Genomic DNA, 11,853 nt, shown 5'->3' on the forward strand with positions numbered 1-11,853 from the left:
AATTCAATTTATTTATCAATTGAATTCAAATCAAATAATATAATTGAGTTGAATTACAATACAAAACTGGTTCCAAACAACATGTAAGAATACAATCCTAGCATGCATATAAAACATGTATAGAAATTATACTTAAATAAAACTAGTTTAGATTACTTGTAGAGGTTCTTAAAATATATCCAATCTAAAATTTTTTTTATCAATGATTAATTATTTGTCTTTAAAACTTTATTACTTCTCATCTGGTGCAAAAAAAACTATCAAATAGCCTCATATGATTTCAACAAAATCATTATTTTTAAATACACTCTTAGATAAGATCCAATGAATTCAAATCAATTGTACTTCATGTCTCTTTAAAAATGATTGAACCTAATCTTTAGATTACTAGCAAAAAAAATAGAAGAAGGAATAGAGACTAAAATACTAGAAGAGTTAAACTGGAAAAATAGGTAAAGAAGAGTGTTAAATTCGGTAGAAAAATATGTCCAAGACAAAAAAATATATAAAAACACTTTTCTTTAGCCCCTTTTGATAGACAATTTTAGAAAACAAAACTGACGGAATTCCCTCCACAAATAGCTTTGATTACCTTACATAAAATTAAACCAGAATTAAACGTGATAATTTTGGTTTTAAAGAGTTGTCAAAAACTTCCAAAACGCATGAAGAATCAATTATAAAAAAAAATTGAAGAAGTTGATTAGACTTGTTTCATAGGAAGGACAACACAATAGCCGGAGAAAATAATCCTTCATAAACTAGAAAACCAAGCCAAAAATTAAGACCTAACCTCAAGCATAGTCGCGCATCCATGCGCGAGCTTAAGCCTAAAGTCAACTTTGATTATGTTCTCTTCTTAGTAAAAGCTTGGGTGTTATATGGATCTAATTTTAACTTTCAACATTCCCACTAAATAAACCACCAGAAAGTCTGTTTCTTTTCTATGTGGGATAGAAGCTTTTAGAGGGTTTTGGTTTTTTTTCAAAATTAAACATGTCAACCAAAAGTTTTTTGAGATAAATTTTTTAATCACCCATAATTTATTTAAATCATGTTAATTTTTCATGTTAAAGAGTTTATGTTAGAAATTAAATTTCAATAAAGTTTTAACCCAAAAAAATAAATAGATCCCATTTTTAATTTTACCGTATGTACCATGATTTTAAATAAAACTCAAACTCTGAAACAGGAATGTTGCTGAACATCGTAGTGAGTAGAAAAATGTATAGACTATAGAGAAGGAATCCACCCTGAATTAAAAATTCTATCATAGATGCCGGAGTAACAGAATTTGTTTCATCTATAGTAATGGCCATTTATTTATAATCTTAAACAAGATAAGATCAAAACAAGAGAACGGATCCACATAGTTGGCCCCAAGTTGTTTAGATTCGAGGTTTATAATTTAGTAGATAAATAAGATTAATTATTGAGGGAATTTTTGTACCTTTTATGTATTTAAGTTATTAATTAATCGTTCTGAACTTTCTTTTAAGATGATGACAAACTCTACATGTTTATTTCTACATTTTTGTCACTATCTTTCGTTGTCATGCTGAATCCTATGTATGACAAACTCTACATGTTTATTTCTACAAACTCTAACTCTATGAGATATGTTTTTTGCCACGCTTCTCATTATTGGTAGAAAGTTTTAGATCGAACCAAGAGCACAGGCGATTTTCTTATCAAAAGGAGCACTGATCACTCTTCTTTTCATTACAATATTGAATTCTTTTCTGACCGAAGCAAATGAACATTAAAGCAGTCAATGCCCTTGGCGACTAGTCTCGACATACAAGTTAAATGTTTGTTCACGTCGATAGGCCACGGCGGTGGTCGGCATTGCAGAACTGCTTTTAGGATTGCTGATGATAGATATCATTATTAAGGGGTGGCGGTGCTAGTCACAATGAAGATACGAGCGCGCGCATATATATATATATATATATATATATATATATATATATATATATATATTCTCCTATTAATTATAACAACCTGACACAATAAATTAATAAGAGAAGTAGTTTGGGTCAAAGAATAAGGAAGAAAGACTAGATATAGGCCAAATTTGATAAATATTTCATATTGAAATAAGAAAAGAAACAACACTTGGTTATGAGTTGAATATATAGGAGTCATGAAGTTTGGAAAGACAAACTTTGGGAAATACATGATCTAGACTTGTATAAAAAAAACTTACTAAAATGCATGAGATAATAAAGATGGGTAGTTTCAATCATGCATCCTTAAAGTTTAAAGTGAGGAGTGATGAAAGAAGTGAGTGGTTAACACGTGATTATTCATGACTTTTCCTATAGAAGCCAAGGTTGAAGGAAGAATAACAACAACAACTTAACAAATCAACAACAATAGCTGCTATGCAATTGAACCAAGTTTTAAGATCTTCAAAACATATTTATCAGCAAGCTTGTAATCCCGTAGGCCATAATCAATAGGCATGTAACTTGTAGGTTGATAGTTTGTAGGCGATAATCAATACACTTGTAATAATAGGTTTGCAGTTTTCATTATAATCTAGTAGCTTTGTAGTTTTCATTACAAAAAAACCAAAAAATACCAAATATATATCAATTCATGTTTTTCTATCAAGGAATTCCAGTGTGTCTTTGTAATCATTTGAAGAATAATTCAATGAATGTATGTTCCTTAATCTTGAGTTGTTAAATTATCTTTTACATTTAAAGCATTTAGATTATTTGATTACTCCACAAGTTCTAATTTGTTTTCTTCATATTAAAAGACCATAAAGAATTTAATACATCATTACAAGTATGGAACTATAAGTCTGGAGTTATAATAACAATGTCTGAATTTTAAATTGTTTAACATTAAATTTAACATCTAACTTTGAAATTCAAAGTCCTCTTAGTTGAGGCAGACATCAAAGAACCCAAAATAATTGGCAACAACAATGAGAGTGTTAGATTTGTTTCTTTAAAACTATGGTACCAATAAGATCAAAACTATTAGAAAATTTAGAAGAAAAAAGAAGAATTGGTGGATGTCCCCATTAAAGAATGAAATGTATAAGTCCTTCCAATTGTAACAATAGGAAATGAAGGAGAACAACACAGGTTCATAAATGTAGAAGAGAGATATGTGCACTTTGAATAAAGTGTGCAAGAAGTTAACAAAATACTTAAAAGAAAGATATAGGCTTCTTTATGAAGAAATTGAAGAAAAATATAAACTAAAGATGAAAATGATTGATGATCATTATAATGAGATTGTAGTAAAAAATGAAAGATTACTCATGTCATTTTAGAGTCAAACATTAGAGAGAGATAAAATGGTGAAAGAAGTCTATAACACGAAGTAAGGAAATTACAAAACTGATAAAGGAATGATCAAGGTACTATAATATATCAATTCGAATTAGATGCCAAAATAAGAAAAGAAAATGATGAAGTAATCTCTGAATTTAATCATATTATGATAGAAACAGTCAATAAGATTTCAAAACAAGTAGCAGTTGAAGTCAAGAATCATTTGGATGGAAAAGATGGAAAGAACTCAAACTTTAGGAAAATTGATCTTAAATAAAATAGAAAAGAGTTAGGTTGGTCGAAACAATCCAACGCAAAGAACAACCCTTTATTTGAACCAAGAATGATTCAAGGAAGGCTTTAGTGATAGAGGAAGTTGGAAGCCGTTCAAAGGCTAAATTTATTGATTATAAGAATTCACCACCAAGGAATAAGGATGAAAGAACAATCCTAAGCAACTTAGAAATAAGCAAACCCTTAAGAAGAGTTGATCTAAGATCATTATATGAATAGTAAAACAAGCATACGGGCCAAGAGTTCAACAAATCCATAGGGTAATATATAAAAGACCATATCTAAAATACATTGATAGAATGTCTACCATAACAATTTCAAATTCTCAGACTTCACATTGTTTAGTGGCTAAAGAATTATATACGTTATAGAACATATAGTGAGATTCATCTACCAGTGTAAAGAAACATTAGATTATGAATTTTTTAAGTTAAGATTATTCCTAAATTTTTTAATTGAGAGTGCTTCTACTTGGTACATAAATCTATTACCAAATTTAGTTCATAATTAGAATGATATGCAAACCATATTCCGAGCTCATTTCTTTAAGACATAACCATAATTTGTGTTGATTGATTTAGTTAAATTAAAATAGTATCCTATAGAAACTCTAAAACAATATCTATATAGATTTATAGAAGTAAGAGGGAAATGTTTGGCTAAAATTCTAGAAAATGAATTTATTATGATTGCTCAACAAGGATTAATGTTGGAACTAAGAAACAAATTTGAGGAAATAGAATGTTAAGATATATATATATATATATATATATATATATATGAGAATAAAAATATGAAAATTTATTGAAAAAATAAGAAGTAAGAAAAGTTCCAATTTATAGAACTTATTATATATAAAAATACAATAGATGTGGATATAGCAGAACTCGTATTTGGTGAACCTATAATTTATGAAGCATGAACTAAAAAAATATTAGAGCTTTGAAATCTTTAAGATCAAATAAGAAAAGACATTACTCGTTTGATATAAATCAAGCTAATGATATCTTTGATTGGTTATTGGCTAATAAAAGAATTAAATTCAAAGGGAAACATAAACAAATGACTGATGAAGAGTTGAAGGGAAAATCTTATTGCAAATGTCATAGAGTAGTTGGTCATTCAACTAAAAACTATGTGATATTTAGAAATGTAATTCAAGACTTATTAAAATTAAAGCATATTAGGTTTCCTGACAAAAATGAAACAATAATAGTCGATAAAAATCCTTTTTCTTTAATTAACATATTATCTATGAATATGATGATTATTGCTAACAATATTAATGTTTTGCCTAAGAAGGTTAGTTTTGTAACTATTATAACCAATAAGTTGTTTCTTTAGTAGAAAGTCAAGTGTTTCGATTTATTCTGGTTGACAAATCTTATGACCTTGAGGGTTATGTAGATGGCATATGATTTCTAGTCATACTATAGATAAGTATACAAACTTCAGGAGATTCATAAGAGGTAGAGTAGTGAGAGGGGTGATAGATATTAATGATGAACATATATAAATCCCAAAGTTAACACGCTTAATGACACATGATTTCTAGTCATACTACATATAAGTGTACAAACTCTAAAAGCGTAAGCTTCAACATATAATATACTTGATCACTATTTTGAAGATCCAGATTTAAAGAGTTGATTAATTAGAAGAAAAAAAAATTGTATAACAAAGTCTACTCCTATAGAACATTATAATAGAGTGTTAATATAATTAAAATAACATCAATTATGAGAAAAAGATGTATATAAGCATCTAACTTGTCCAAATTGATCAAAGTCCTTTAATGGTAAAGAATCCTTAAATGTTGGAGGGTTAGAATGGTAAGAAGAAGCTTTACTAATATGAGCATCTTCATAATCATACCAAGGTTGAAATAATAAGCTTTGAAGTGGAAGGAACTTTCGTTGATGGAAAAGATACTTGAACTTTCAAACTAGCAGGAGGAGCTTTTTTAGACTTAGACTTTTAGGTGTAGGATAAAACCCTACTTGAAGGAGTAGTTGATTTATGAGCAATAAACTTAAATTTTTCCTTTTTTTTCCAAGAGGAGAGCTGGAGATTGTCTAGATTTGGAAAGGGATTGGATTTTTTTTTTTTTGGATAATCATCGAAAGTATATTATAAAGGCCATAAAGCAATGTTTCCTTGTCAAGAAATTTCAATGTGTATTTGTAATCAAATGAAAAATTATCCAATGAATTTAAGTTTCTTAATCCTAAGTTGTAAAGTTATCTTTTAAATTCAAAGCATTTAGATTATTTGATTTCTTTACAAGTTTTAATTTGTTTTTAATATATTATTCAAAGTTTGGAACTACAAGTCTGAAGTTATAAGTTCATATTGTTAACATTAAATTTAACATTTAACTTTAAAGTTTAAAATCCTCTTAATTGAAGCAAACAGAATACAATAAATTTGATGGTTTGATTAATACGGAAACAAAATATTTTTCAAGGGCTTACAATGTCATGCAATCATGGCATGTCAATCATTTAAGGACAAGCCTTAATTTAGTCCTTATAGTATCATCCCATTAAGCATTGAATCTTATATGTTTTGATTTTATCAATTTTGTCCTAAACATAATTGACATTAAACAATATCACCTCTCGATTGTTGTTACTCATAATTAAAAGAATATGTCCTAATAGTGTTTCTATTCAAGGTGTGAAAATAAACTCCAAACTATTTTAAATAAAAAAAAATTACCATCAAATAGTAATAAATTTTGTCTTTAGAATGGTGGGAAAATGTACTATGATTTCATCCTCAAATTGTTTTTTCATAGTAGATTAACATTTTAATCCCAAACACTTAATGATCACATGCAAATTAAATAAAAAAAATTAAATATGTTAGATAATAATATAAATTATATTTTAGAATCTCATCTAACAGTTTAAACTTTTAGGTTGAGATGATTCTTTAAAATAGTATCAAAACCTTGTTGATGAAGTGGTCATGAGTTCAAATCTCATCATCCTTATTTATTATATAAAAAGCAATCACAAGGTAGTGTGAGTCTGTGCAAGTTTCAAATCTAAAGGGTTTTCACTTAAGTGGAGGTGTTAGATAATAATATAAATCATATTTTGAAATCTTACCTAATAGTTTAAATTTTTAGATTGAGATAATTCTTTAACAAAATACATATCTAATAATGAATGGAAAGCAATGGAAGGAGGGGTGGCAAGACAATCTCTAATGCCTTGCATTTGGGTAGACAATCTCTAATGCCTTGCATTTGGGTAAAACGAATAATATATATATATATATATATATATATATATATATATATATATATATATATATATATATATATATAAAGAATAGAATTCAATTGATAATTGAATAATATATTAATGGATAAATTGAGGTTTTCCAATTATGTTATTACTCCATATCAATTATAGTAATATCACCGGATATAGTTACGGCATGCATGCATTCAAATCGAAGTTAGAACAACACCAAAACAAAGTGAATTTTCTATGGACTACTGTCTTTTCTGAAATGGTACAGCCACTTTATCCTTTGGCTTATGGAAACACCATGGATCTCTAAATAGATACAGAAATAACTAAAGGCCAACAGTTTGTGCATGCTTTCAATCTAGCTATAATTAATATACGTCAGAAGAAATATGAGTGATAAACACCCGATCAAACAAAGGCAGGCCTTGGATGTTTATATTTGTCTTGCCTGTATAGCTCTACTATCTTTACCAAGTTGTTCTCGCTTATTATATTCATGTACAATCATGGTCAAGTTAATTTATTTCCATACCTATCTCTCTCTCTCTCTCTCTCTCTACCTATATGGTATCTCATGCAAATTGTTGTATGTGGCTTCTGTCACCTTTCAATGGTAGTTTTGAGGCAATTAAATATTGGAGGGAGAGTACCGCTTTACTAACTTAGGCGACTGCTAAATGAATTGCCGGCCACTTATATGCTCTTAACTTTGATTTCTCCATCTTTTTGTCCGCAACGTGTGATATGATTCTCCACTTTTTCAATATAACCCATTTTTCCACCACTCCAAAACCAACCTTCTCTCCCGAGGTTAAGGCTCTAAACAACCATGGCTAACTTGATGAAATACCCATCTCCTCTGTTTCTCTTCATGTCCTTTGCTCTTGTATTTCCATCTCTATGTGCACCAGAGGACCAAATTACATCTTGCTTAACTACACATGACATAAACAACTTCACTACGTTGCCTAGCACAAAAAAAGATGACGACTCAAAAACATACTATAAGATCCTTGATTTCTCCATTCAAAACCTTCGCTTCACAGAACCAACAATTGCCAAGCCATTAGCCATTATCCTACCTGGGAGTTTAGATGAGTTAGTCAAGAGTGTGATGTGTTGTAGGGAAGGGTTGTTAGAAATAAGGGTAAGGTGTGGTGGGCACAGCTATGAGGGGACTTCATCAGTAGCTAATGATGGAGCTCCTTTTGTGATTATAGACATGATGAATCTGAACAAAGTTTCAGTGCATTTGGAGACAGAAACGGCATGGGTGGAAGGAGGTGCAACCCTTGGTGAGACTTACTCAGCTATTTCTGAGGCAAGCAGCATTCATGGGTTCTCAGCTGGATCATGTCCGACTGTTGGAGTTGGTGGTCATATTGGAGGAGGTGGATTTGGGCTATTGTCTAGAAAGTATGGACTTGCAGCAGATAATGTGGTTGATGCCCTTCTTATCGATGCCAATGGACGTTTGTTAGACAGAAAATCCATGGAAGAGGATGTGTTTTGGGCTATTAGAGGTGGCGGAGGAGGTGCATGGGGCATTATTTATGCTTGGAAAATAAGGTTGCTGAAAGTGCCCGAAGTTGTCACTGGTTTTATAGTCTCTAGACCTGGCACAAAATACCAAGTAGCCGAGTTAGTGAATGGTTGGCAAGGGGTAGCACCCAGCATGGATGGAGATTTTTACTTGTCATGCTTTGTGGGAGCCGGTCTGCCAGGGACAAAAACTAGAGGAATATCAGCTACATTTAAAGGGTTTTATCTAGGTCCGAGAAATGAAGCTGTATCTATCCTAAATCAAGTTTTTCCTGAGCTGGGTATTGAAACAGAAGATTGCAAAGAAATGACTTGGATAGAATCAATCCTATTCTTCTCTGGCTTAAGTGATGGAAGCTTAGTGTCCGACTTGAAAAATCGGTATACGGAAGAGAAGAACTACTTCAAGGCCAAATCAGACTATGTGAGGAGAAATATTTCTTTCGAGGGCATAAGAACAGCTCTAGACATACTTGAAAAGGAGCCTAAAGGGTATGTCATCTTGGACCCTTACGGAGGGATTATGCAGAATATAAGCAGCGATGCCATTGCCTTCCCTCACAGAGAGGGTAACCTTTTCACAATTCAGTACCTGGTGGAATGGAAAGAGAGAGATGACAACAAAAGCAACGACTACATTAACTGGATAAGAAAATTTTATAATGCAATGACACCCTTTGTGTCCTTCGGTCCGAGGGCTGCTTATATCAATTACATGGACTTCGACCTTGGAGTGATGGAGTTGCTTCATGACAAAACCAGTATGGTTCCAGCAAGAGATGCTGTCGAGGTTGCTAGGGTTTGGGGAGAAAAGTACTTCTTGAGAAACTACGATAGGTTGGTTGAAGTCAAGACATATATTGATCCAGACAACGTTTTCAGTAATCAACAAAGCATCCCCCCTGCGGTGTCCTCGGCGGTGAGTTTCAGAGCCGAGATTTAAGTATAAAACAGGCTTGTGCTCGAAACCATTAAATCCAAATCTCTTACCCTATTAATTAGAATAAAAATGTACTCATAATTATCTTCTCGCTTTATCATTTTTTCAATTAATCAAAATGTAATCATGTATCAAGAAAGACATTTGATGTGACTTGCGTGTCTTAGTTTATTATAATTTTATTTTTCTTTTGTATTTTTTTAAATTTATTGCTTTTATTTTTTTCAATTAGTTTAATTTTAATAATGACATTAAAAAAAAAAAAAAAGGAGCGAGAGCCTATTTCAAAATTAATGCCCGAATAACACATTAATGATAATAATAATTCCCTCTGAGTTCACGAAACCTTTTATCGAGGTATGTTTTAGTGTATGTTTTAGTGTGTGTTTGTATTTGAGGTGGAGGTTGAGGTTGAGTGTGGAACCCACTAAAAAAATCATAAAAAACAAGAAAAATTAATTTTTGTAGTTGAGTTTTGTGCATAAATGGATTATACCCTAACACAACCTCAACAACAAAAGCTAAAACAAACACACTATATTAATTTGGATGTAAAGCACAAATTTCTCTTTACTTTTTCTTAATTCATTTGTTTCATATGAAAACTTAGATTGGAATGATAGATTCATATTTCAAGAAATAATGGAATAAAGCTACTAGTTGCAATTAAGCCTTCAAGAATTGGTGGTGTACATATTAAAAGAACATGAGGTTAATTTTTTTTTGTATCTTCCATAGTTTTGAAACCTGGTCCGGACCGGCGGGTCGACCCAGGACCCAGTCAACCCGGGGCTGGAACCGGGCCGGGTTGAAAAAAAACAGGGGAAGAAGAAACCTGGTATGACCCGGCGACCCGGTTAAGAACCTTGATGCAACTCGTTGACTTTTGTTTTTTTTTTTACTAAAACGACGTCATTTTGATTTTTTTTTAAAAAATTGACCCAGACAACCTGGTGACCCGGTCAAAACTCGGAACCCGGGCCTTGGACCGGGCTGGCCACCAAGGCGGGTCTAAAAACTATGGTATCTTCTCATATTCTATGGGTATTAAAAAGTCCACTGTAGATGAGGTTTTGGTGATTTGAAAAGCTTTTTAATTGAGTATTAATTATTATTACACTTCTTCTAAAGACTAGAATATTGTGAGTCTAATTCACACAATGACAAACATTACTTGGATTAATAGCAACAATATTATGCTGTCATGACAGTTACTATATGAGTTCAATAACATTTCAAGTACATGTAGTATGCTTTATTTTGTGAATTTTACACATGTTTATAGAGAGAGTACACTACCAGAAAATTGATAAATACAAACGGAAATACCGACGGAATATTTTCGTCGATAAATTTCCGAGGGATTTTACCGACGGATATATTCCCTCGGTATTTACCGACGGAATTACCGTGGGAAAAAAATTTAAAACAAAGCAAAAAAAAAAGATGACGTGTCATTTTTACCAACGGAATTAATTACCGACGGAATATGTGTCTTACACTGACGGAAAAAATCCGTCGATAAAACTGTTAAATCTTGTAGTGGTAGCAGGTCATTTGACCAAGTAGGGATTTACTAGGAAAGCTGATTTGGTCATATGGTTATAGTTTTATTACATCTTTTATATTTGATCTTTGAGTTAATAAATATGCTCTATAGTCAATTGGTTGATTTTATATAGCACAAATTTTATTCATGTAAAATTTATTTATTATCAATAAAGATTTTTATCTTTAATATTCATTTATATTTCATTAATGAATCTAGAGTTAAAATAAAGTCTATGAGATAAAAATGCTTTGTAAAGAAAATTATAAAGTTGTTATAATTACGAGATTCTTATTACATCAAAGCATTATTCTTAAATGTTTATGATCATTGTTCTTTTAAGATTAAATATTAATTAAAGTTATTGAAAATGATACATATTATGTTTCTTCTTTTATAAAAGAAAATAAGTACTCTTATAAGCTGAGGTATAGAGGATATCTAAAAATGATATGGTAGATGCTTATTAGATAACATGTACACTTAACTGATACACATGAGAAACTCATAGAAAAGCTAGGTGGCAGTAAGGGTGAGCATTTTCGGTTCGGTTCGGTTTTTACTTGAAAAAACCAACCAAACTGAATTTTTATTTTTTCTTAATTCAGAATTGAAACCGATTCAAACTGACCATTTTCGGTTCGATTTGGTTAATAAAGGAAAAAAATTGGAAAAACTGATATTATCAAGTTATGTTTCATATGAAGGGCATGATGATGCCAACAAATGGAGAAGATCGATGATGAATTGATTGGTCTAAATGGCAAGGATTTCAGCTGTTTACAAAGTGCAAAATAATGATCTAAATAACATGAGGACCAACTCATAAAAAACTCAAAACAACCCTGTAAAATCCATGAAACTGAGACTGTCTCTAATTAAATCGGATAGCAAAAATTAGGGTAAAAATATCCCTAATGCACATCTCTTTATTACATCAAAGCATTATTCTTAAATGCTTATGAT

The 11,853-nt window shown here is 31.0% G+C and overlaps 1 protein-coding gene across 1 annotated transcript; it reads left to right on the forward strand.

Annotated features, from left to right (window-relative positions):
- Window positions 1-7,403: 7,403 nt before the first annotated feature.
- Window positions 7,404-9,540, forward strand: LOC127904744 (berberine bridge enzyme-like D-2). Its single transcript, XM_052449347.1, has one exon. It carries the CDS (start codon window positions 7,686-7,688, stop codon window positions 9,339-9,341), a length of 1,656 nt encoding a protein of 551 aa, XP_052305307.1. The 5' UTR covers window positions 7,404-7,685; the 3' UTR covers window positions 9,342-9,540.
- The last annotated feature ends 2,313 nt before the right edge of the window (window positions 9,541-11,853 follow it).

Source organism: Populus trichocarpa, chromosome 19, assembly GCF_000002775.5.
Source record: "Populus trichocarpa isolate Nisqually-1 chromosome 19, P.trichocarpa_v4.1, whole genome shotgun sequence".
Classification (NCBI taxonomy): Eukaryota; Viridiplantae; Streptophyta; class Magnoliopsida; order Malpighiales; family Salicaceae; genus Populus; species Populus trichocarpa.